The 27,673-nt window shown below is 41.0% G+C and overlaps 1 protein-coding gene across 11 annotated transcripts in view; it reads right to left on the bottom strand.

The window, feature by feature from the left end:
• The window catches only part of DOCK9 (dedicator of cytokinesis 9), a 345,565-nt gene that overhangs the window by 159,124 nt on the left and 158,768 nt on the right, over positions 1 to 27,673 (bottom strand). For all 11 annotated transcript variants that reach the window (XM_073569540.1, XM_073569534.1, XM_073569535.1 and 8 more), the window contains exons 10-15: positions 12,861 to 12,935; positions 11,702 to 11,842; positions 9,140 to 9,343; positions 7,583 to 7,705; positions 3,166 to 3,248; positions 1,681 to 1,803 (exon numbers count right to left, since the gene is read on the bottom strand). In XM_073569540.1, coding sequence (XP_073425641.1) covers positions 1,681 to 1,803; positions 3,166 to 3,248; positions 7,583 to 7,705; positions 9,140 to 9,343; positions 11,702 to 11,842; positions 12,861 to 12,935 — 749 coding nt within the window. The remainder of the gene's footprint in view (positions 1 to 1,680; positions 1,804 to 3,165; positions 3,249 to 7,582; positions 7,706 to 9,139; positions 9,344 to 11,701; positions 11,843 to 12,860; positions 12,936 to 27,673) is intronic.

Below are 27,673 nucleotides of genomic sequence, written 5' to 3'. Positions count from 1 at the left end.
GCCTGCTAATGCTTTATTGTTGATAAACCCAATGATAATTGTAAAGCCTCCACATTATATATTTATTATCCTGCAACTCTATATTTAAATAATGCATCCACTTGCATACTTACTATACATTATATGTCAGGGCATTAATACTGTAACATGTACAAATTCACTACATTTACTGTATATAGTCATTATGGTTATGGAATAAAAGAAAACAAAAAAAATTTGAGCGTAATCATGTACATTCAAGTAAATATCCAAAATAACAACTACCTTTTTTTATTTATTTAAATTTAGGAGATTTTGGTGAACGTAACTTTTAAATTCAAGTTCACAAACCTACATTTCGAATGGAAGGAGGGAAGAGAACAGCACTTCAAGTGGCTAGATAAACACTGTATTTTTATTTTTCAAGTCATAAAACCCAATATGCGAAGATAAAAAAAAGCACGCGTTTCTGGCATTCTAGACGCCCTTAGCCATATCATGGGAATGAAATAACAATGGTCTCATTTCAAGCCAAACACAGCAGAGCTATGAGTGACGGGAGTAATTGACAGGTGTGCAGGGAACTAGAACATGCAAATCTGTAAACACAAATACAAATAATGAACATTCAATAAATATAAAATAGATCACTCTTATAATTCATGCCTTCAGGATATTGCATTTTACCAGTTGTCCTATCATTATGTGTGGCAACAAAGTGCTAAAACAGCACCAGAGTAAGGCCGAATTCACACCTCCTGAGATTTCTAGTACCGGAAACATCAGTGTCTGTGTGTGCAATACTTGTGGCATACGTGTCTCAATCATGTTCCACATCATTACCACAAGTATCAGAGGTACAGTTAGTGCTGTTCCCTGGTGCCGAGTGCTGGAGACGGCTCTCATCATTCTCCCCTGCTTGCGCTGATCACTGGCACAGCAGAGAATGACGAGTGCGATCTTCAGCACTCAGAAACATGAAACAGCGCTAACTGTACCGCTGCCTCCCAGGCGCCGATACGTGTCACACTGATGTCATCTGTGTGCACGTGTGGGGGACATTTTGCAGCCCATGCTGTTAAAAAAAGAAGAAAAAAAAAGGACGTCAGCATATTTTGCGCATGGACACACAGTCCGTGGAAACACACTGACATGTACACAGACCCATTCACGTGAATGGGTCTACGTGTGCAAGTGTCTCCGGTACGTGTGAAAACGGTCACCACACGTACCGGACACACGAACATCTAAAAGAGGTCCAAGAACCATTTTTTGCAGGCAATATTGTTCAAGGCAGCATGATGGCTCAGTGGTTAGAACTGCAGCGCGGCCAATAATAAAAATAAATCATACAACTAATAAAATGCTGAATAATGTTTCATTATGATTGGAGTCTCAGTGACACCTTGTGTCGGACTGAATCATGCACTGTGGTTGGGCACGTGTCCCCATCCCTTTGCGCTTTCTTGTTCCCTTGTTAACCTTTATGGATCTTTGTATTTTTTTCAACCACATTAATTGTATAACCTTCAATACCTAATATGAGAAGAAGCATTTCACTCGAAGATATCATCATGCTTTAGAATGATGCAGGCCATATCTCCAAAGGCTATGACTTTAAGTAGACAGCTTTTTGCACCCATACCTCTTATGAAGCCCACACCACATATTATGATTAATGTACAATCACAAAACACTTACTTTCTAAAGTCGGCTAGCAATTTAAGCATGTCCTCATTTGAAAGTTTGTTGCTGTCCTGTTTATAAATGGTAGAAAATCTTCCATTTTTGTCCAGGGTCCCAGATGCATCCTTAAATAGAGGTCTATAAAAAAAGCATTAAGTATTGGCTTAAGACAAATGCTACAGGCAGCAATGTTGCAGTTGGGAAATATTGAGTATTTTCCTATGTAGATATCTGAGAAGTTAAAAGCATTGTCCAGCCTTAAGAGCCTGTCACACTAAGCGATATCGCTAGCAATATCGCTATAACTTGTGACGTTATAGCGATATTGCTAGCGATATCGCTGTGTCTGATACTTACCTACGACCCGCTCCCCCGCTGGTTATTGGTGATCGCGCGAGAACGTCCTGGACTGTTTCTCGTTGGGCGCTTCCTACGGCGCTTCCTGTGGAGAGACGAGCGACAAGCGTGGAGCCGGGCGGGAGGACGCAGGATCGCCTAGTGTGACAGGTAAGTAGCGACCCCCGACCCCTACTATGTCGCTGGTGAGATCTGCCTGTGTGGCAGCTCATTAGCGACCACTTAGCGATGTACCAGCGATCCTGACCGCGTCGACAGTACCTTTAGGGTACAAGTCTGTCTCTCTGTGTAATTGCAGACTTGTGAATACTCACAGAGCGCTCATTGAGATACTGTGAGGATTCTCAGATTCTGGTGGTCATGTGTCCGCAAATATGTAATTTGCATACTTCCAGCCACATTCCAACTAGATGTGTCCGGCCTCGCTCAGAAAACATTAGCATTGAGCAAGGCCGCGCACGTCCAGTCGGCATGTGACCGTATGTATGCAAATCACATAGTTGCAGTCACACACCCACTGATGACACCGGAGAATCCTCACAGTGGGAAGTGTGCATGCTGTGAGGATTCACAAGTCTGCAGCCACATAACGTCAAAGAAAACCTTTCAGTCGATTCATGCAATTCAAACCATGGGCAGCAAAAATCATAACCTGGTTGCACAATTGCAGCCAGATTTTGTTTTATCTTTTAAGACACTCCCAACATTGCAGATAAAACATTGTGTAAATACCCTATGTAACATACCCTATATACATATTGATTGCTGAGGGTCTGACAGGCGGTACCCAATCTTGAAAATAGGACTCTGCAAAGCCTGGTTTTTAGGAGAAGAATTTACTTGACTTTTTCTCTGGGAGACAATAAATGGAGCAGAGGTCAAGCATGTATACCTCAGTTCCATTCAGGTCTTGGATTTCTCAAAGTCACACCAGTCGGACCTTATCAGCAAGTTATCCCCTTGTTGATTCTTTAACGTGTTATACTAATTTTGGTCTCCGCCAATTCAACATTGGAGGCGAGAACCCACAGGTCACATTGTTGTTTAGCAATCTACAAATCTTTTAATCTTGTCAACTGTGGCTTAATGTAGAAATAATGCGTACTTTAAATTGATAAAAACCCATTCTTATCCACATCTCACCTTGCTGCCCAGGCAAATGGCATTCTGTACTGCCCAAGCCTGCTGCATGACTGTTTGGCATTCTTCAAAACTTTCTGTGCCACCTAGTAAAGTTAATGAAAAAATAAGCGTATTACCAGTAAAATAGTAACAGTATTGGAAGAGCAGATTTCAAAAGGCACTACAGATACTACTTGGTGTGTATATTATATATATATATATATATATATATATATATATATATATATATATATATATATATACATACATACACACATATACACACACACACACACTCATATATATATATATATATATATATACATACACACACATATACATACATACACACACACACACATCAAGTCAGATCATCACCTGGAAATGGAATGGATGAAAATAAAGCATTTAAGAGTGGACTTGCCACAGTCATTACAGAAGACAAAGCTACCGCAGGCATAGTTATAAATGTTTAACGCCATAAATAATTCAGCACCAAATACTGTATATACAGACAGTTATTAACACAAAGGGTTTTACTAAGCACAATCTGCCCTTCAAGCAGTCTCCTTGGAGAGGAAAACAACTGTATCTGATACACAGACTGTGTAAGGTGAAATCCAGAAATAAATCATCATAGTTTACTAGGTGTCCACTGAGAATATTCTACCTTCCTTAAAGGGAATCTGTCAGCAGGTTTTTGATACCTCATCGGAGAGCAGCCTGATGTAGGCGAAGAGACCCTGAATCCAACGGTGTATAACTTAGATTATTGGGTGCAGTCCTTCTGACACAATCAGTGTTGCTAGATTTAGACTGCAGCAGAGCTGAGAAAGCTAGCCCCGCCCACATCAGGCCCTTTGTATACAATGTCCATAGACAAACAATGTAGAATTGATCTTCAGATCACCTGGTTCAGCCTGCCCAGTCCTCCTTCCCATAATCTCGGTGCACGGAGTGGATCCATCCCCATCTGGGAGAAATGCTCAATGAAAAAAAGTTTTTTATGGTTCCAGCACACGATGTGAAAAAATTAAGAAAAGCCTTTATTTAATCCATAATTAAAAAACGCAATTCCAGTGATGATAAAAGCATGTCATGACATGCTTTTATCATCACTGGAATTGCATTTTTTAATTATGGATTAAATAAAGGCTTTTCTTAATTTTTTCACATCGTGTGCTGGAACCATAAAAAAAAAAACTTTTTTTCAATGTCCATAGACAGTGAGGTGGTTATCCCAGGACTAGTCTGGCAATGTTAATCTCTTAGTGATAAATCCATCACAGTTTGTAAACACAGCAGACAATTTGACAAGTGACACATCCCTGAAATCTGTGTTTCAACCTTTACGTTTCAAAAACCTACGTTTCAAAAACCTGCTTACAGATTCCCTTTAAAGGGAGGTACGCAAGTTTAAGGCTGTGTTCACACGTAGCGTTTTTTTTGGCGCTTTTGCGGTGTTCATTTAACGCGCAAAATTGCCGCGAAAACGCAAAAAAAAGCATCCCATGCAAAGCTATGGCATTCCGCACATGCTGTGCTAATGCTGCGTATTTTTCCGCGGCAGAATCGCATCACAGAAAAATACGCAGCATGCTCATTATTTTTGCGGAATCATGGGAATTCCGCACCCATAGGATTGCATTTTTCCGCATGTGGCTATGCCCACCATGTGCAAAGTAAGCAGGAAATTTGCGGATGGTACCCACGGTCCAGAGGAGAGGAGATTCTCCTCCAGGCCCTGGGTACCATATCACTGTGTAAAAAAAATAATTTAAATAAAAAAATCGTGACATTCTCACCTTCCAGCGTCCCCCACAGAGTCTCCAGGCCTCAGCGATGCTCCCAGCATCTTCCGGTCCCAGTGATGCCTTGAGACAATGACCTTTGATAACGTAGCGGTCTCGCGAGACCGCTACGTCAGCAAAAGTCATTGTCGCAAGGCATCCCTGGGAACGGGACTTGCCGGGAGCATCGCGAGGATCGGGAACACTGCGTGGGTCGCCGGAAAGTGAGAATATCACGATTTTTTATTTTTTTTTATTATTTTTAACATTAGATCTTTTTACTACTGATGCTGCATAGGCAGCCTCAATAGTAAAAAGTTGGTCACACTTGTCAAACACTGTTTGACAAGTGTGACCAACCTGTCAATCAGTTTTCCATGCGATGCTACAGATTGCTTGGAAAACGCTAGCATTCTGCAAGCTCATTATGCTATTTTTTCGCGGGAAATACGCGGAAATTAAAAATGTGGATTTCTAGTACCGTATATTTCCCGCGGCATGGAATGCCGGAATTCCCGCGGGTATTCCGAACGTGTGCACATAGCCTAAAAGTTAGACCTTATCCATCAGATAGGGGATAACTTTCTGATAGCTGAGGGTTCAACTACCGTGGCCCCCACCTATGTCAAGAACCAGTAGCTCTGAAGAGCCCCAGCTGAATGGAGCAAAGGCTGATTCTGTACACTATTGCTCCATTCATTTTTAATGGGAGCATCAGAGTTTTATGAGTGGAGCTCTCTGCTAATCTTTGGTGCTCCTGCAGAAAATCTTCTGTGTGCATTTACAATATTTTTGTAGAAGGGAAAAATGACCACTATCTTTTAGGATTGTAACATATGCCAGAGATAGGTAAAACCCTAAGAGAATTGTTACTTTTCATCTCGGGGCCACATGGCAGTCATGAAGGCAGATTGTGTAGACAATCCTATATCCCATTGAATACAGAGGAATGATAGGACTCAAGGGAACAACTACATCAGCATATCCATCCTTTCTGTCCATCTATAAGTTTATCTTCTGTAGGTCAATATGGAGCAAGCTTTGAAATGGCAATGGGGAATGACTAAATTTGCACATAAAAAAAAAATGTCTGACATGCGCCTTGTACAACTTTGCTGTGTGTTTTAGATACTTTTGGCACCTTGCTGGAAAAGAGGGTTCAGCTATGCAGTAATGGAATAGGGGCCTGAGATGAATTAAAAGTAATCAGAGGTAATGGTTGTCAGGTGCACAGATAAGGTTGTATCCGTTGTGCAGATGTACATAAAAGTGGAGTTCTAATGTAAATGTTACCGATGAAAGAGATTGAAAATGATTCATGAATAACATGCTCTAATCATAGTAAAGGTTTCAAAAGAAAGCTCAGAACTTGGAAATGTTGTAAGGAAAATTGGTCATCGGGTTTGGGTTTTCAAATCTCAGGGCAGTATAAAATCGGGAAAGAGTCAGAGACCCTGATTCCAGCGGGGTGTCCAGTGGTCATCTTGCTATAGCTCTGATAAAAACACTATCTGCTGCAGCTCTGCTAGTCTTTCAATGATGAGTTCTGGCTAACCCTACCTGCAAAATTGATAGCCTTTTTCCAATGCTGTGCATAGTCAGAAAGCTGCCATTTACTGGTGGGGAGGAGATAGCTAGACCTGATAAACATAAAGAACTAAATAACTAGAGCTTATCACTGGACTAGAAGATCTGCAGCAGATTAAGCAGTGTTTTATCAAAACCACAAAAAGAAGCCCAGTAGGTGACTCACTGCTGGAATCAGGGCCTCATTTCTTCTTGCTGCCCTAAGAAGGGGCAGGAAAGATCTGGTGACAGATTCTCTAATTATCTTTACCCTTTAAGAAAACAAGCTTCGGAAACTAGATTAGAATTGCTTTTTTTCCCTATACCAAAATATTAAAAACTCCTTTTTATATCCCGTGAAAGCTAACCGCAAGAAAATTGTGTATTGTTGTGGCAACCATTACATCCGGGAGTCACAGACTAGAGCTACACCCTATATAAAACAACTCGGGTAGAAATGTAGCAAGCACGATCTTGACTTCACAAGGTTTTCTAGTTTAATTAAAACTAAAGCAGATTGTTGCAGCTTTTTCTCCTGCCTTTTCTGTAGCATAAGCAAATTGAGCTTAGAAAGTTTTATAGGATTTTATACCCTAAAGTATTTCGAGCCATATATATATATATATATATATATATATATATATATATATATATATATATATATATATATATATATATATATATATGCCAAAGGACTCGGAGACAGACCCTTAGTCCAGTTTCCCTGTAACTGGCAGCATTCACACTATGAACATGTACACAGCTACTCCAAATGTGCACGCAAAGCACCATTTTCAATACAGCTTCTCATCAGTGGACAGAAACATTCTTGTTGAAATCCATAGACCTATGAGATTTCTGGAGGAGCATATATGTGAACCTAAAAAGTTTTCTTTTCCTTTTTCCTCAATAAGTTAAAAGGTTCCAATCACAGACGGTAAAAAATGCCAAGAAGCAAACCAAACTGGGATATCTGTGTAATTTATGGCGCCCAAACTGCCATTATGAATTACTTTGGGTCGCTATAATATGGGGTTAACACTTGATCATGATCTTATACATTGCGCGTCGTCTGCACATACCTTGGCGGAGTCTGAGCTCTTCATGTAGGGTTCTGCACAATGAGTAATGCTGCCTTGAAGAACCTTTTCTATCCTGGCCACAAGGAAGATATCAGGATGGGGACACGTTATAGAAAATATACCCTGAAAAAAAAATTGCCAGTAGCTATATAGTATTGTAGTTGAATCATGTATACTTACAGGTGCTTCAGATGAACACCTCATTATGACGATGCCAGCTTCTATATAACTCTTCACCATTTATTAGCTCTTTTTGAAGAGAGCAGGTACAGAACAATCAGTACCAACGAGATAAAAGCAGCATCCTTTTTAATAGATGACTGATCCAATAAAGAAGCCAGTAGGCAGAAGGGAAGAAGGGAAGATTTTAGAACTAGTGACATGATGGCTTGCACCTGGTCACACTTGCCTTATTCTGTATGGAGGTGATGAACAGTATTTTTATTTTTGTAGCATATTCCTTTCTGACGGAGCACGCCTCCAAACAGCCGAAGGCATTTTTAGTTATAGCTGGATCCTGCGACTGCCCTCAAATTTGTAGGCTTTCAAAGTTAGGGTCCTATCAAAGGGGTACGCCTTACCGCAGCTGATGGGCTCTCATGAAATGGCCATTTTGTGAGATAAGTACCTTAATATTTTAACATTTTCTCTAACAGTAATGCAGTTACAATTTCATATAGTCAATGCTTACATATCATAGCATTTCAGAGTGTAGCTGTGTTTTCTGGGTTATACTGATGTGAGAAGTGACCAGCCGACTGGCCTGGACTTGTGGCGTGACAACCCGAACATGATAAAACCTCTGATATACAGGACTCCCATACACACTTCTCCACACAAAGGGCACAGCAGCCTTCTATGATCCTTATCAGATTCCCACATCCCTTTCTTCTGCTATCGTTATACTATAATAATTGCCTGCGACTTCCTCCTATTATTTAGATAAGGGTGTAAACATCCGTAACCAATAGGAGATCACGGTGGGATAGGGGGCTCCATTTCAATTACAGAGTCAATCACGTTTGATGTTAAAAAGCATCATCTCCCCTGAGAACAGGTCTGGTGGGCGGCACAATGGGGTAATAGATAATACATTGCTGATGACATCCAAGCTGCATTGTGCCATATCAATAAACATGCCGTGTTCTCCGCACTGGTATTGTAGCAGCAGGGAGCAGAAATGGCTCAGAGAATACATTAAACACACCGGCTCTTACATGTAAAGGAGATTAAAAGGGGAAACAACCTGTAGCATTAGCACAAAGGAAAACATTAGGAACCGATAGCCGTTTCCTCCCAAGGAGTAATCAGTGCCTATTTTCCATCATCCATTACTTCTCATCACGCAGCACTTTCCTCAGCTCCACGTTCACCTTACAAGAAGGGGCACTCAGCTCTACACAGCATGTAAAATGCAAAGATACTTCAATTATTTAGAACCGACTTCCAATGCATTACCATTTCCTTACCTGTTACTGATAAACTTCGAGCCTGAATTATTTAGAAGCATTTAATTTTTTAAAGGAATATGCAACCCACAAAAAAACTAGTCAGTACCTGTTTGGGATACTGCAACATTGACTCTTGCACAGACCCTAAAATTCTTCGCCCATAGTCCCCACTGCCGTTTAGTAGCGGCTGAGGAGGAGGAGGGATCATTTGCCTCACGGAGGCATGGTTCAAGTCCACAGGAAAGTCTGCAGAGATCTTTTTGTTGGCTTTGATATCAAACAGAGATAGCGTGACAAAGAATGGCTCCACCTGAGCGGGAAGAAACGGGAAGAGTCAAACAGTGATGCATGGAAATCAAGGACATTGTTGTTGACTGCTCAGTATGAAGCCTTAGGCAGCAATATACTGTTTATAAAGAAATAAAAGAAAAAAAAAAAAAAGAAAAGCTAAAAAAATTTGTGTTTCCAGCTGTGGACAAAAAAAACAACAACTAGATTTCTAAATATTTAAAAGAAAATATATATTTCAACGGACCTCTACATAACGAAGAAGTAAAGTAAGGTAATTCAGCTTGGCCCGATTCGGAGCAACAGCTTGTATTATGGTCCAGAGCTCTATTAACAATTCTCCTGGCTCCAGAGCGAAATTCTCCCAGCATTACATGCTGCCCTAATGTCGGTATACAGCACGCTATAGTGATTTGCTTCTTGTAATGTGGTCTTTACACCAATTTATGGAGATGTGGGAACAATGCAGGAGGGCCATACACACTAGGCCAAATCAACCAATTATGTTGGGTCCAATCAAAAGTCTAATGTGTTTGGGGAGCTCTCAACTTCTTCCTGGCAACAAATGTTAGAGGAGGTAAGGAGGATTTCAACATGCCTGAGCCTTTTCTTCTTGGAGTAGAAGTTGGGCATGTTTATGGGTGGTGGGCGAAAGAGACACCTGTGGACCGAGTGTGGGCTCAACCAAGATCATTCTACTGTGTATAGCAACCTAACTGTCCCCCTGGAGTATACACAGACAAATGCTATAGATATTATGAGCCATTAGTATAACTGGAGGAGCCGATTTGATAGAAATAAAAAGTTCTATAATTCAGCTGCACATTTATAAGAAAACTGCCCAACTGACTCATAGCATTTCAGGGGAACCTGACAGCTGATATATACTGATCGATCTATGGGAAGCATGTATCAGACATTGGCTACATCATTTCTGCCAGGTATGTTTGACTCTGAAACTCTGCAGTGTTTCAGAGAAAATCACACTCTAAAGGCCGCCGTGGCCCATGCAGGTGATTCCCCGGCGGTTTCTCCCCGTCCTCTTTGAGTGAAGGGTCTTTCGAAAGATTGGTGTTTCAGAGTTAAACAAAGGTGGCTGAGATCACGCAGCTCGTGGTTCAGGCAGCATACATCAGCTGTCAGATTCTCTGTCACCCATTCTGACATATACTAATTTATAAGAATAATAAAAACTGTATAGTAGCATTGCATTCCATGGTAAACTGAAATAGTCATTGCACAACTGATCAACCCTGTGCTCAATTGGTATTTTAGATGTAGACTGAACCTCTCTCATTCAAAATATGACCATTCCCTACATAAATGTAGAAAGCTAAATCATGAATGCAGCATTGATGGAACAGCCTGGTACGAGGTCCCAAATGTATCCTTCCTACTATCAGTATCTTATAAATAAGGTGGTGTTCGATATCCTTCTGAGCTAATAGGCAACAATTAAATTAGTAGTTTCCATAGAAAAACCAGAGTATAAATAAGCATTTTCTATACAGAGCTTAGCTAAGCAACATTTAAGCCAAACAGATGATTCTGCAAAAAACACAGGTTATATATACTGTACAAGGGAAAAGGCTTACATACAATAATAACCACAGAGCACGGGAGAGTTCAGATGTTATTTCAGCGGCTTTACAAAAATGCCTGTAATTGAGTAAATTACACACAGTTTAAGTCAGCAACCAATGAGAACTGTCCACTTATCTAATAACCTTCCGTTCCATGTCTGACCAGGCAGATCCAATCTGGGGACAATGAAGAAAGAGTGAATGTGTCCCTTTTTTTTTATAATAAAGTAATGATCTCATCATGGTGACTCTGACCTGATGTCAGCACACAGCTATGCCTGTATATAGTAGTATATCTTCTTTAGGAAGGCTCAAGCAGAAAACATTTGATGTTCTCCTCCATTTAAAGAAGAGGTAAGAGAAGGCAAACAGCACAAGTTCGAAAGCATGTAAACCACATATAGCGACAACACGAAACGTCAGGGCAGAATCCTAACAGTGTGTATATTACATGGATGCAGTCATATACAAATTCCTGCTGGAATTTATGTTTGACCTGGAAGTCCCCTTTAAGCAGGCTATTAAAACTAAATTGTAGGTGAATACTGCAAATTTAGATGGGGACCTGTTGATAAAGTAAACTGTATTTTTCCTGGCTTTTGCTTTTTTGGATGAAAATTACTGGATCGGTTAGATTATACCAAACTCAATTCTTTAACCAAAGATGCTACAGAATTGTAAAGTAATATTTTAAAAACACACACGAATATATATATATATATATATATATATATATATATATATATATATATATATATTTTTTTTTTTTTTTTTTTTTTTTTTCAACAAAACCTTACATTTGTCGTCGGCCCTTCTTCATTTTCTGCCACACAACACTGGAGATTGAAAGACAAATCATTGCACTTCACTAATAACCTTTTCCCAAACTTCTCCTCAAAGGGTTTTATCTCTGGTTCAATTCCCGAAAAGTCAAGTTTCTAGAGACAGAAAATTGATTGACAATTGGATAGTGAAATACAGCAGAAAGAAAATTATTTTCAAGGTCAGCTTGTTTTATAATAGAAAATAGTATGGCCTTATGTATGGCTGCATGCAGGGAAGGGGATTTCTTGTAACCACATTATACATCAATGTACACCAAGACAACATTTGTATACCTAGAAAAAAAAAATTACATATACATGTATAATTTAGTAGAGACTGGTAGGAAGGGGCTACATCCTAGAACTGCAGGTCTTGATTAGTTGCACTTAACTTGTTTTGACTAAGAACTAGGGCTTGTGTTCACTAGGTGTGTAAGTGGCTGGTGAGTGACCAGCCAAAATGTGAGCTGTAGCTGAGAGACAGACAAACCAGCGTCTCTCTCTGAACTGCGACAGCATGAATCAACTAGGAAAACTGAGCAGTCTGCGTTGCAGAGAACCTCGTGGAAGCTGCAGAGTGTTCAGTGTCAACTGTGCCTGGAGCTGAACACTTTTGCTTGGCACTGGAAGCTGCTGGATCTCAAGCTGAATGGGATACCAAGACATGGCAAAAACATACCTCTTACGTGTAAAAGTTTGAACCAGGAGAAAGGACTGTAATCTGTTTGGGTGAGCCTGCGCTGACATATGTGCCTGCTAAATCAACTGATGTGATACATGGGTGCCCAGAAGAGGCGGCCTTTAGCTTTGAATTCATTTTGGAGTTTTTTTAAAGCAATAAAACTTCACCTGTTAGGACCAAACTGCATTACTTGTGTGTACCTACCCAATACCTACCTGAGAGCATGAATCCCTATAATATAGATGTAATATAAAAGATGCCAATACTTCAAGTATTAATCTTCACCCATGTGGACATTTTGAGCAAAATCACATTCAAATTGTAGAAGTCAAAAGCAAAAGTAAAAGTAAATAAGCAACACATGTCTACTTACAAACCAGGACTTGCAAAGTCTAGTATATGAGCATGTTTTTGCTAAGCAAAGGGTAAACTTTGTGCATATGGTATTACCTGTGTATCTGAATCCAAGGCAAAAAGCTTCACTCTGCTTTCATTTTTCAATTTGGCTTCTATTTCTCTTCCACTCTGGAACAATATGTAAGCACACAAGAGTAATAATAATGTAATTACAAAAAAAAATAATATATTTACAGTGGGGCAAAAAAGTATTTAGTCAGTCAGCAATAGTGAAAGTTCCACCACTTAAAAAGATGAGAGGCGTCTGTAATTTACATCATAGGTAGACCTCAACTATGGGAGACAAACTGAGAAAAAAAAATCCAGAAAATCACATTGTCTGTTTTTTTTTCATTTTATTTGCATATTATGGTGGAAAATAAGTATTTGGTCAGAAACAAGCAATCAAGATTTCTGGCTCTCACAGACCTGTAACTTCTTTAAGAGTCTCCTCTTTCCTCCACTCATTACCTGTAGTAATGGCACCTGTTTAAACTTGTTATCAGTATAAAAAGACACCTGTGCACACCCTCAAACAGTCTGACTCCAAACTCCACTATGGTGAAGACCAAAGAGCTGTCAAAGGACACCAGAAACAAAATTGTAGCCCTGCACCAGGCTGGGAAGACTGAATCTGCAATAGCCAACCAGCTTGGAGTGAAGAAATCAACTGTGGGAGCAATAATTAGAAAATGGAAGACATACAAGACCACTGATAATCTCCCTCGATCTGGTGCTCCACGCAAAATCCCACCCCGTGGGGTCAGAATGATCACAAGAACGGTGAGCAAAAATCCCAGAACCACGCGGGGGGACCTAGTGAATGAACTGCAGAGAGCTGGGACCAATGTAACAAGGCCTACCATAAGTAACACACTACGCCACCATGGACTCAGATCCTGCAGTGCCAGACGTGTCCCACTCCTTAAGCCTGTACATGTCCGGGCCCGTCTGAAGTTTGCTAGAGAGCATTTGGATGATCCAGAGGAGTTTTGGGAGAATGTCCTATGGTCTGATGAAACCAAACTGGAACTGTTTGGTAGAAACACAACTTGTCGTGTTTGGAGGAAAAAGAATACTGAGTTGCATCCATCAAACACCATACCTACTGTAAAGCATGGTGGTGGAAACATCATGCTTTGGGGCTGTTTCTCTGCAAAGGGGCCAGGACGACTGATCCGGGTACATGAAAGAATGAATGGGGCCATGTATCGTGAGATTTTGAGTGCAAACCTCCTTCCATCAGCAAGGGCATTGAAGATGAAACGTGGCTGGGTCTTTCCACATGACAATGATACAAAGCACACCGCCAGGGCAACGAAGGAGTGGCTTCGTAAGAAGCATTTCAAGGTCCTGGAGTGGCCTAGCCAGTCTCCAGATCTCAACCCTATAGAAAACCTTTGGAGGGAGTTGAAAGTCCGTGTTGCCAAGCGAAAAGCCAAAAACATCACTGCTCTAGAGGAGATCTGCATGGAGGAATGGGCCAACATACCAACAACAGTGTGTGGCAACCTTGTGAAGACTTACAGAAAACGTTTGACCTCTGTCACTGCCAACAAAGGATATATCACAAAGTATTGAGATGAAATTTTGTTTCTGACCAAATACTTATTTTCCACCATAATATGCAAATAAAATGAAAAAAAAAACAGACAATGTGATTTTCTGGATTTTTTTTTCTCAGTTTGTCTCCCATAGTTGAGGTCTACCTATGATATAAATTACAGACGCCTCTCATCTTTTTAAGTGGTGGAACTTGCACTATTGCTGACTGACTAAATACTTTTTTGCCCCACTGTATATTGTTTTAAGGCTGGCTTCACACACATGACATTCATGGTCTGAGTGTGGACCACTATGTGGAAATGGCCACGAATCTCCTGACATGAACTCCACAGCAAATGAGGCTGTCAAATTGCGGTCAGGAGATCGGCAGCCTGTTCGGACAATAAGGCTATGTGCACACGTTGCGGATTCTACTGCGTTTCCGCAGCGGTTTTGGCCCTGCGGAAACGCAGCGGTTCCGCAGACATGGTACAGTACCATGTTATCCAATGGCATTTCAAAACCGCTGTGCTCACGCTGCAGTTTTTTCCAAGCGGTTTTGCTGCAGTTTACAAACCGCAGCATGTCAATTGTTTGGGCGGATTCCGCAGCGGTTTCACACCTTTAACATAGTAGAGGTCTGAAACCGCAGTGCAAAACCACAGGCTAATCTGCAGGAAAACCGCAGGTCACTTTACCTGTGGTTTTACCTGCGGATCCACGCGGAAAAACCAGCAGGTGAATCTGCAGCGTATGCACATAGCCTAAGGTCCATACTCAGACTGTGACTATTGGAAGTGTGAAGCTGGCATTAATATATATTTTTTCCATACATTTTACGAATCAGAATTATCATATGCACTTTTAAAAACCATTCTGAATTCTGCAGACATGTTTGCCAGCAGATAATACAGTCAGTAGACTTATTTCTGCAGCAATCAATCATATCCATTGTGTTGCCTAAATCAAGACATAAAATTGCCTCTGGGCACCGCTGAACCTTATTTGTGTGGTTAGCAGATAACTGCCTTTTAGGAGCTGTTCATCTGACGGAATCTGCCAATGTATCACTCTTCAACATGATCCTCAAGTCCAAGAGAAACTTTTGTGGGTCAGCGGTTAATGATGCCGAGCCAAATTCCCACAGTGCTTTAAGGGCCCCGTCACACATAGCGACGCACCAGCGATCCCGACAACGATATGACCTTGTCAGGATCGCTGGGGTGTCGCTACATGATCGCTGGTGAGCTGCCAAACAGGCAGCTTCATCAGTGATCAGCACCAGTGACACGCGGGTAACAAGTGATGCACGTCGCTTAGTTATCCACTGTGTACCTTAGTTACCAGCGCGCTGGTGCAGGGAGATGGTAACCAAGGCACACATCGGGTTTCTAAGCGGCACGCAGCACTTAGAAACCCAATGTGTACCTTGGTTACCACCTCCCTGCACCAGCGCGCTGGTAACTAAGGCACACATCGGGTTTCTAAGCGCTGTGCGCTACTTAGAAACCCGATGTGTACCTTAGTTACCAGCGCCAGCTCGCTGATCGCTGGTCTCCCGCAGCAATGCATGCTGGCCAGCGGGAGACCAGAGACCAAAAAAATGTCTTGGCTATTCCAGGACGATCAGCGATACCCGGCAGGGGGGCCGGTCGCTGGTGTCACATACAGCGATCTCGCTGGTGAGATCGCTGTTGCGTCACAAAACTTGTGACTCAGCAGCGATCTCGCTAGCGAGATCGCTGTGTGTGACGGGTGCTTAATACAATCTATAGGACCCGAATTATGTACGGACTACAAAAATGAAAACAATAATAGATATGTAATTTGAGGGCACTGTCTGCCCCACATGGGATTTTATAAAGATACCTAAAGACAAGATAAGGTTAGTATCACTTAGTCTGAAGGCAGACCAACCCAACATGGGCTAAGGCTATGTTCACACGTTGCGTTTTTGATGCGTTTTTGTCTGCAGGCAAAATGGACTCTCCTGACAGTAAATAAGCAATGTCAAAAAAGCAGGTTTTGCTGAGTTTTTGCAGCATTTGTATCAAGGTACATCTGCCTCTTATTAGTGATGAGCGAGTATACTTGTTGCTCGGGTTTTTCCAAGCATACTCGGGTGTCCTCCGAGTATTTTGATGTACCCAGAGATTTAGTTTTTGTCACCTCAGCTGCATGATTTATGGCTGCTAGACAGCCTGAATACATGTGGAGATTCCCTAACAAACAGGCATTCATCACATGTATTCAGCCTGTCCAGCAGCCACAAACCATGCAGCTGCGTCGACAGAAACTAAATCTCCGAGCACGCCAAATTACTCGGAGGTCACCTGAGCATGCTCGGAAAAACCCGAGCAACGAGTATACTCGCTCATCACTACCTCTTATGCATGTTGATAAAGTTTAGTGCATAAAAAAAACAACTGATTGAACTTCATAAGGATTTGGCACCAAAACCTGAGAACTACTATTTTTTGCAGCGTTTATTGCCTTACCTGAATAATGCTGCAAAAACACTAAAAGAAGCAACATGGTGCAATTTGGAAAAAAGCAGCTCTTTGACAAAACAGTCAAGAAAAAAAAATAACCTGGTGTGTGCATGAGATTTCTGAAATATCATATACTTTGCTGGTACTGTGAAACACAGCTAAAAATTTGCATAAAAAAGTGCATTAAAAAAACCGCTGCAAACATGCAACGTGTGAACATAGCCTAAGTGCTCAAAAATGGAAAGAACCCTAAAGCGATAGAAGCCACAGCAAGCCAAGCCCAAGGCATACCAGAGGAATAATGAGGCTTATGACAATCAGGTCTCTACTAGGATTTAACTCGTAGCCTGTATATTACATACACACGTCTGGAACAATGAATTCTGTAAGGTTTTACAAAACAGCATTAAACATTATTGTTCGGATTGGCAGGGGGTAACAGAAAGATAATTAAGATCATATCTAACAATAAATTAGAGCGGCTTTCACTCTGCAATTCATTAAGTCTTCCAGCAATGGTCAGGTTTGCCAGGCAATTATAGAGCAGATTTCTTGTGAGCACCGAAGTATTCAGTATAGTGTTTTTAATTTTGTACAATTAGAACACGGTCAAGCCACAGTGGAAACGTTTGCTTCATTCCAGATGTGAAAGTTGTGTCCAAACCAAAGACGATGACTGCAGTGCTGCACTTCCAGTATTAGCTTAACCACTATGGCAATCTGTGAACCTTTCAACTAGGATTTTTCGTAGGGAAGTGGTGCAGAATTATGAGTCAGCTAAAGTACTTGGGTGGTAATAAAGAACATGAGCAAAACTGGCTAAATAATCATTTTGTGCATGTGAGCCCTGAAGAAAGGTAAAGTTGGTCGCAGAGGTGAAGAACAACCTGCTGACCTGGGAGATTACTCACTTCTTAGGTTTCAACAGAATTAGTTGATTTTGTAGTTTATTTCTTTAATAGTAGAGCGCTCACCAGATTTCACAATAGAAACTGTTTAGGTTGAATACGTGTTTTAAACCTGAGTTGGCGGGTGTACTTACTTCAAAATAGCACACAAGAACGGATGTAATATCCTTATGGAAAGTTTTCATGGTTGATATTAAAGGTGTTGTCCACTACTTTTATATTGATGACCCGTGCTTAAAGTAGATAATATCAGATCACTGTGGGTGCGACACCTGGCACCCGCACCAATCAGCTGCTAACAGCTCTTGCTAAGGCCGAATGTAAACACCATATGGAGCAGAGCAGAACAGCTCTATATATTATTAAATGACCACGCCAAATTGTGTATTCAGTCTCCATCCAACCTGATAGCTGCGGCCTGTACTGAGAGGTGTGAGATCTCAGCAGCAGGACGGACAACGGACATTGAGGAGCTGTCACTCAGTCTAGGTGAGCAGTGGTTGAGGTAAACTTTCAATAAGGATTATACAGCCATTCTGGAATTAATTTTCAAAAGAAATACAGCACCTTTATATGATGTACCAGATCTATTTACAACTGGGTAAATCTGACCTGGAGAAGGACTTGGGGATCCTAGTTAATGATAAACTTACCTGGAGCAGCCAGTGCCAGGCAGCGGCTGCCAAGGCAAACAGGATCATGGGGTGCATTAAAAGAGGTCTGGATACACATGATGAGAGCATTATACTGCCTCTGTACAAATCTCTGGTTAGACCGCACATGGAGTACTGTGTACAGTTTTGGGCACCGGTGCTCAGGAAGGATATAATGGAACTAGAGCGGGTACAAAGGAGGGCAACAAAATTAATAAAGGGGATGGGGGAACTACAATACCCAGAGAGATTAGCAAAATTAGGATTATTTAGTCTAGAAAAAAAGACGACTGAGGGGCGATCTAATAACCATGTATAAGTATATAAGGGCACAATACAAATATCTCTTCGAGGATCTGTTTATACCAAGGAATGTGACGGTCACAAGGTGGCATTCTCTGCGTCTGGAGGAGAAAAGGTTTTTCCACCAACATAGAAGAGGATTCTTTACAGTTAGGGCAGTGAGAATCTGGAATTCCCTGCCTGAGGAGGTGGTGATGGCGAACTCAGTCGAAGGGTTCAAGAGCGGCCTGGATGTCTTCCTGGAGCGTAACAATATTGTATCTTACAGTTATTGTTAGGTTCTTTAGAAGGACGTAGATCTGGGGATTTATTCTGACAGAATTTTATAGGCTGAACTGGATGGACAAATGTCTTTTTTCGGCCTTACTAACTATGTTACTATTTAATAATGTACAGCGGGTGAAACACGTCACCAATTTTCTAACTAAATATATTTATAAAGGGGCTATTCACATAAAATTATCACATGATGGTGACAACCCATCCAATTCACACAGACAAATTAATCAAACCAAAAATTAAGTTATGTGTAATAATGAGAAATGACACAGGGAAAATGTTTTGAACAATCTTACTGAAATTTAATTAATATTGTGTGTACAAAAGCCCTTGTCGATGATGACAGCTTCAATACACCTCCTGTATGGAGAAACTAGTCACGTGCATTGCTCAGGTGTGATTTTGTCCCGTTCTTCAACACAAACAAATTTCAAATGCTGAAGGTTCCGAGGGCACCATCTATGAACTTTGAGCTTTAGTTACTTCCATAAATTATAAATTTCCTTTTGGATTTGGGTAGGTGATGGGCTGGGCCATTCTAGCAGCTTTAATTTCTCTGAAACCAATTGAGAGTTTCCTTGGCTGTGTGTCTGGAATCACTGTCTTGCTGAAATGTCCACCCTCATTTCATCTTCATAATCTTGGTAGATGGAAGCAGATTTTTAACAAGAATGTCTGTGTAAATTTGTCCATTTATCCATCCTTTTATTATGTGAAGTTTGCCAGTGCCGTATGATGGCAAAAAAGCCCCACCCATGATGTTCCCACCTCCAAACATTAATATTGGAATGTTTTTGGGGGTGATAAGCAGTGCTTTTGACCTCCAAAAAACATTGTGTGTATTATGGCATTCAAAGAGTTCAATTTTGATCTCATCTGACCAGACTATATTCTCCCAGTATTTCACAGACTGTTGCTGAACAAACTGTAAATGCACTTGAACATGTTTTTTTCAGCAATAGAGTCTTGCATGGTGAGCGTGCATACAGGCCATGGAACTTGAGTTCATCTCATTGTTTTCTTTGAAACAATTATACCTGCTGATTCCAGGTCTTTATGTAGCTCTCTCCTCACATGGTCCTTGGCTTTTGGACAGATAATTCTTTTCACTCCTCTATTTGAAATCTTGTGCAGAGCACCTGGTTGTGAGCGTTTTATGGTGAAATTATATTCTTTCCCCTTATGGCCCTAACAGTGCTTACTGGAACCTTCCCTTTAGTAGTTTAGAAAATCATTTCTAACCAATACCATCAGTATGTTTTGCAACAATAAAGTTGTGAATATCTTGAGACAGCTCACTGGTTTTACCCATCATGAGATGTTTCTTGTGTAGCATCTTGGTAATGAGACACCTTTCTATACGCCATCAGTTGAACCAGCTGATATTTTTCCTTAAGTGGCAGGATTGGTTTATGATTACTGACAGATTTCAGCTGGTGTCAAATACTTTCTATTGCTTTTTGCACCCCTTTTTCTTCAGGTGTTCAACACTTTTTCCTTGTGTCATTTCTCGTTATTACACAACTTAATTTATGGACATCTATGGTTTCATTTCTTTGCCTGTGTGGATTGAAATGGGTTGTTACCGTCATCTGGTAAGAATTTTATGTCAATAGCATATTTATTTAGCAAAATGGTGATGTGTTCAATACTTATTTCACCCACAGTATGCAGTTTGCATATTGATATCCGATGAGAGATGCACTTTCAAATGTAACCAAACAAGGCTTTAAAGCGACTGTTCAAAGTAAAGGTGCTCGGTGCTCCATGGCGGGTCCAATCATATATATACACACGTCTTCCCACCTGGTTACCATCTACATCCACGTTTCTCTAGCTGTATGAAGCCAGAGCTGTCAATCAAAGAGGGGGCTGGAGATAGATGGAAAACAAGCACAAGGTGTATATAAATGACTGGCCATGCAATACAGCACAGAGTGTCGAAACTGCGTTTGAACATTAATCTTGTGCCGACAGAGTCCCTTTAAATAGTATTTTCTTTATATTACTTGACGAAAAAAATGCCTTATGTCAGCTAACATTCAGAAAATATTATATTTTGAATGGTTATTGTTCTATAGGATGAATTCTTCAAGGCAGAATTCTCAAGATCATTATACTTTACATTACAACTTTAATATAACGTCTGACAAAATCTGACTGGAATTAATCCAGTTTCATTTGTGGCATTAAACAGACTCAGTGTTTTGTATTTGGTTTGTTCTCGATCTCCTAATTTTGATTGGGGTTTTCTGTTAATTTAAATAGAGAATTACTCCAAGGAAATCCCACAGCATCATTACTGTGTCTATGCCTGCTGCCCGAGGGGCTTTCCGTCTGACTGAAAATCTTTCCGCTCGGTTATATCAGTCATCACAGTGACAGTCTCTCGTCTTCATGTTTCAACACAACAGAGATATTCATCTTGAACCGTGCCCCTACATCTACAATGTTTTGTCTAAACCCAGAGAACTGTCCTTGCTTTACTTCATTACTGTATTCTTTTCAGTAATGTTATAGAAGGCCTTCCGCTCGTCAGACAAGACGAAATATCTTAGTAATAGATGTCCAAGAACACGCGCTCTAAAAAGAACCGCTTATCTGAAAAAACACTATGCAGCCGTCACACTGGATACCTGCCTGTCGGGAGGAAATTAACTTTAAAGGCAATCTGTCACCCCTTGGACGATTTTTATCTATTACTATGGGCATACAGGTAACGGAATGGTTAAACCAGTCTTACCTGTATGCCACATAGCTGTGGTATAGACATTGAGAAATTGATTTATAATATTTTAGGTTAATGATTTCTTCCAGGCTCCAGGGCGCGTGCGCTGCATGAAAGAAATCCCTGCCTCCTCACCTCCATCATGCTATCACCCCCCCTCCCATCAGCGTCACACGGACCTTGTCGGCGCTGTAATCCCGAGCATGCACTGTGCGATCACACGGTTACACGAACACTGTCCGTCCTAGTATGGGCAGTGTCTGAATTGAACTTCTGCCCATACGCGGTGCAGGCAGGACTACAGTAGATCTTCTGTGGTATGTGACTAGACAGGCCACATTTTGCTCTTTACCTGCATCAATAAGGTTTGTGCACCCATGACTATTCCCCAGTTCACTGGTTGTCCTTCTTCGAACCTGTTTTAGTAGCTAATAACCAGATCGTTACAGGTACACTCCATAGGAAGGAAAATAGAAAAAACTTGGCCTAAAAATCCGAAACGTGCGCGTGTATTTTTTTTTCTTAATATGTGCACATTCTGCCAATTTTTACCATATATGAATGAAAGCGAAGTTTTAACTACGTTCCTAAAGTGTGCCATCCCTTGACAGGTTCCATTGTAATGGGATAATAAACGTTCCAGTGTAACAAGATAATAAACGTTACTCCCTACACCTGTCGAGATTGATCGGTGCACATGCATATTCTTCCCTCTTCCATACCACATATTTTTACACAATGTGACAATGCATGTGAGGTTCAGAGATCCACACTTGTCAATGGATGTGACAATCAGCATGAAAACATCAATTGCTCACATTGCTGGCTGTGAACAAGGACTTATGTTACACAGTGCCTTTGTAAAATCAACAGTTTTATGTATATAAGGGATTGGAAACATTTTAAAGAATGTGCCGTCCTGACTAAATACACACACAATCTAATTTAGCCCTAAGCCCAGCAGAGAAGATTAATTTTTGTAACTTTACTTCCTCAGCTACCTAAAGATTACCATCCCTATAAAAAAAAAAAGTCTACAACAAAAATACTCCTCGAGATAAAGGCCTCTGTGGCCTTCGCTAAGCGTCTCAATAATATCTGAGATGAGATAAAAAGTCAACAGCAGGCATTCTTAAAAAAAAATTGGCACGGCTTCTAAGCATTGTCAGTGGGAAGCTTATCAAGGAAATTCAGGCATTTCACTTTTTTCATTTTCAAAGTCGAAATTTACCAGGGCCATTTCCGTCACATCTTAAAGGAAAGATTACACAATATTCTGCGCACTGCACTCCATGTACTTTATAGTAGGTAACAAATGAAAATGATTATGCTCCCTTAACATATAAAAAGCTGAGAATACATATACAGTGGGGAAAAAAAGTATTTAGTCAGTCAGCAATAGTGCAAGTTCCACCACTTAAAAAGATGAGAGGCGTCTGTAATTTACATCATAGGTAGACCTCAACTATGGGAGACAAACTGAGAAAAAAAAAAATCCAGAAAATCACATTGTCTGGTTTTTTTTCATTTTATTTGCATATTATGGTGGAAAATAAGTATTTGGTCAGAAACAAAATTTCATCTCAATACTTTGTGATATATCCTTTGTTGGCAATGACAGAGGTCAAACGTTTTCTGTAAGTCTTCACAAGGTTTCCACACACTGTTGTTGGTATGTTGGCCCATTCCTCCATGCAGATCTCCTCTAGAGCAGTGATGTTTTTGGCTTTTCGCTTGGCAACACGGACTTTCAACTCCCTCCAAAGGTTTTCTATAGGGTTGAGATCTGGAGACTGGCTAGGCCACTCCAGGACCTTGAAATGCTTCTTACGAAGCCACTCCTTCGTTGCCCTGGCGGTGTGCTTTGGATCATTGTCATGTTGAAAGACCCAGCCACGTTTCATCTTCAATGCCCTTGCTGATGGAAGGAGGTTTGCACTCAAAATCTCACGATACATGGCCCCATTCATTCTTTCATGTACCCGGATCAGTCATCCTGGCCCCTTTGCAGAGAAACAGCCCCAAAGCATGATGTTTCCACCACCATGCTTTACAGTAGGTATGGTGTTTGATGGATGCAACTCAGTATTCTTTTTCCTCCAAACACGACAAGTTGTGTTTCTACCAAACAGTTCCAGTTTGGTTTCATCAGACCATAGGACATTCTCCCAAAACTCCTCTGGATCATCCAAATGCTCTCTAGCAAACTTCAGACGGGCCCGGACATGTACAGGCTTAAGCAGTGGGACACGTCTGGCACTGCAGGATCTGAGTCCATGGTGGCGTAGTGTGTTACTTATGGTAGGCCTTGTTACATTGGTCCCAGCTCTCTGCAGTTCATTCACTAGGTCCCCCCGCGTGGTTCTGGGATTTTTGCTCACCGTTCTTGTGATCATTCTGACCCCACGGGGTGGGATTTTGCGTGGAGCACCAGATCGAGGGAGATTATCAGTGGTCTTGTATGTCTTCCATTTTCTAATTATTGCTCCCACAGTTGATTTCTTCACTCCAAGCTGGTTGGCTATTGCAGATTCAGTCTTCCCAGCCTGGTGCAGGGCTACAATTTTGTTTCTGGTGTCCTTTGACAGCTCTTTGGTCTTCACCATAGTGGAGTTTGGAGTCAGACTGTTTGAGGGTGTGCACAGGTGTCTTTTTATACTGATAACAAGTTTAAACAGGTGCCATTACTACAGGTAATGAGTGGAGGAAAGAGGAGACTCTTAAAGAAGTTACAGGTCTGTGAGAGCCAGAAATCTTGATTGCTTGTTTCTGACCAAATACTTATTTTCCACCATAATATGCAAATAAAATGAAAAAAAACAGACAATGTGATTTTCTGGATTTTTTTTTCTCAGTTTGTCTCCCATAGTTGAGGTCTACCTATGATGTAAATTACAGACGCCTCTCATCTTTTTAAGTGGTGGAACTTGCACTATTGCTGACTGACTAAATACTTTTTTTCCCCACTGTATGCAACGAGTCTTTACAATTAATACCCTCAGTAAAAGATTCAACGATGTAGCATTAAATGACAACGTCATTAAACCCATTCCAATTTTCATTGTTTTGTGCTTTCTTTTCCTTTTTCCAAAAGTCATAAATGTTTTAATTTTTCTGTCGACAGTCACATATTGTTTTCTTGCAAGATGAATTGAAGTTTTGAATGACAGCATTCATTTTCCAAACATTGTACTGGAAACTGGGGAAATTCCAAGTGCGGTGATATTGAATTAAAAAACAAAAAACAAATCCTGCAATTCCACCATTGTTTTTGGGGTACTGCTTTTACAAGTTTCATCGTGCGATACAAATGACCCTACAAATGTGCACACGTTGCGGATTTTGATGCATTTCAGCAGCATTTTTGGATGCGCGGAATTGCCTCAAATCCGCAGCGCAGAGTGCACACAATGTTAATGAATGGGAATTCCAAAAAAGCTGTGCACATGCTGCGGAAAATTCCACGCGGAATCGCAGCGTTTTATTTTCCGCAGCATGTCAATTATTTTTGCGGATGTGCAGCTGCGGTTTCCATTCTGGCACAATAAAATATTCATTCTCGATCTCTCTCCAGAAGCAAAAGGGAGAAAAGTTCACAAACCAACTCCACAAAGCAAAAACGCACTAAAGGAATCCGAGTCAATTCCGCAGGAAAACCGCAAGCTTTTTACCCTGCGTTTTCTGCCAAGAGATGCGAATTCTCTGCGGAAAATTCCGCAGGCTAATCCGCAATGTGTGCACATACCCTAAAGGTCAGTATGATTATTTGTGGAGAGTTTGTTTTTTTTTAATCAAAATGGTGAAAGAAAAAAATTCTAGTTCTGTTTGTGTCAGTATTTCCTGTGACCCAAGGCAGTGGGCCCACGTAGCATTTTAAAACGCTCACTAAAAACCGCACTCCTTCCCAGAAATCGCGCGTTTTTTTCCGCGCGATTTCACCGCGATTATGATGGCAATTTTGCCGCGATTTTCGCGTGCGATATTCAAGCACTTTCCAAGCGATTTGAAGCATCGCTTGGAAAGTGATTGACAGGTTGGTCACACTCGTCAAACATAGTATTTGACAAGTGTGACCAGGTTTTTACTATTGAGGCCGCCTATGCAGCATCAATAGTAAAAGATAGAATGTTAAAATGCAAAAAAAAATCAAAAAAAAAAATCGGGGTATATTTACCTTCCGGCGTCCCGCGCTGCATTCTCGGGCCTCAGCGTTCCCAGTAATGCCTTGCGAGACCTGTGATGACGTAGTCTCGCGTTGCTATAGCGATCTCGCGAGACCGCTAGAGTCACGCGAGACTACGTCATTACAGGACCTTGCCGCAAGGCATTACTGGGAACGCTTAGGCCGGGAATGCAGCGCGGGACACCGGAAGGTAAATATACCCCGATTTTTTATTTTTTATTCTTTTTTTTACAGGGGTATGGTACCCAGGGCCTGGAGGACAGTCTCCTCTCCTCCACACCGTGGGTACCAACCGCACATGAGACGCTTAACTTCCCGCATGGTGGGCATAGCCACATGCGGGAAGTAAGCGATTCTCATGCATTCCTGTGGGTGCGGAATCACGGCAATTCTTTGCGATTCCGCACAAAAGAATGAGCATGCTGCGATTTTCATTCTGCAATGCTGAAGCTAAGCATGCAGTAGATAAGTACTTTTGAGGGCAGAGTAAAGTACTGCAGTGCGCAGGACCTCTCTGACCTAATGCGGCACCTGCGCACTACAATACTCAACAGGCAGACACCCATCAAACCGGTCCGCCCCTGGGTGAGTATAATATAACTCATTTTTCTTATCTTTCAGGTTACATCAGGGGCTTAGCTACAACATTACAAAATGCTGTAGATAAGCCCCTGATGGCGGTGCCGGCAGCTGATCGAAAAATCAAAAAATGGGGTGACAGATTCCCTTTAATACATTTTTTGGCTGAAGACTGGTGACCAAAAAATAGAAGTTCTGTCATCTTTTTCTATATTGCTTTATGGAAGGGGTTCCTACAAGTGGCTCATTGGACCATGATGTGCGGCTCATGGCTGTCAGCTTGGTGCATTAGCATCAGGTATAGCTAATAGTTCTTAAAAGCAGGTCTCAAGATGGTAAAAAGCATATCTGGATGCGTGTGTAGTGGCAATGAAGGTGGGGAGATATATTACGTGTGGTACGCTGGAGACAGGATGACACTAGCAGTCAGAGGAGGTATTGGAAGATGGATGCCACAGTGTGGTGGGAGTGTTCTATACATCAGGACTTTTGCAGAAATGACCATACAAAATATGCAAATTTTAATTTCTTATTTTTTAACTAAGGAAAAAGCAGCCATAGAAATGTTTTTATTTTCACTCTTGATTTTATTTATTAGTCCCTTTATAGGGAACTTGAACCTGTGATCGTTTGCTTGCTCTCTATCCTGTAATATTGAAGTATTGCACCATAAAGTGATATTGACACTGCTATGAATCCTAGCAAAAGGGTGAGCTTCAATGTTAGTAAAAGTAGAGGCCTTCAGTAGTAACCCATCTGCTATGGCAACCCCTCAGCTCCCATGTATGGCTAGCTTCGATTTCTGTTATTACATGCAGATGTCGGCTGTATAACACAGCCAGCATCTACACCATATGATGTGATTTAAGTTCTTGAGCTAACTCCATACATTTGGATCCTCAAACGGACATACAGTTATATCCACAATGCTGTATGCAATATTGCAACCGATATTTATTCCTCCAATGCATCCTATAAAAAATTAAAAAGAAGCAGCTTTGGTAAAACTCTACCATCTTGTGTCTATAGCTCTTCTATAGTTATACTGCATATGTTACAGACTACAAATTCTAATGTGTAGTCACACAGTGTAATCGTGTGTTACTCCCAGCACAGGCTAACACAAATATGAAGACATATAGGTCTGCATAGGAAGTAGCAGTGCAGACACAAAAAAAAAAAAAAAAAAAAAAAAAA

This window comes from Dendrobates tinctorius, unplaced genomic scaffold (genome assembly GCF_039654945.1).
Source record: "Dendrobates tinctorius isolate UK_male_01 unplaced genomic scaffold, ASM3965494v1 ptg000026l, whole genome shotgun sequence".
NCBI lineage: Eukaryota > Metazoa > Chordata > Amphibia > Anura > Dendrobatidae > Dendrobates > Dendrobates tinctorius.
Note: the sequence above shows the minus strand (reverse complement) of the source record. Positions and strands in the feature narration are given on the sequence as shown.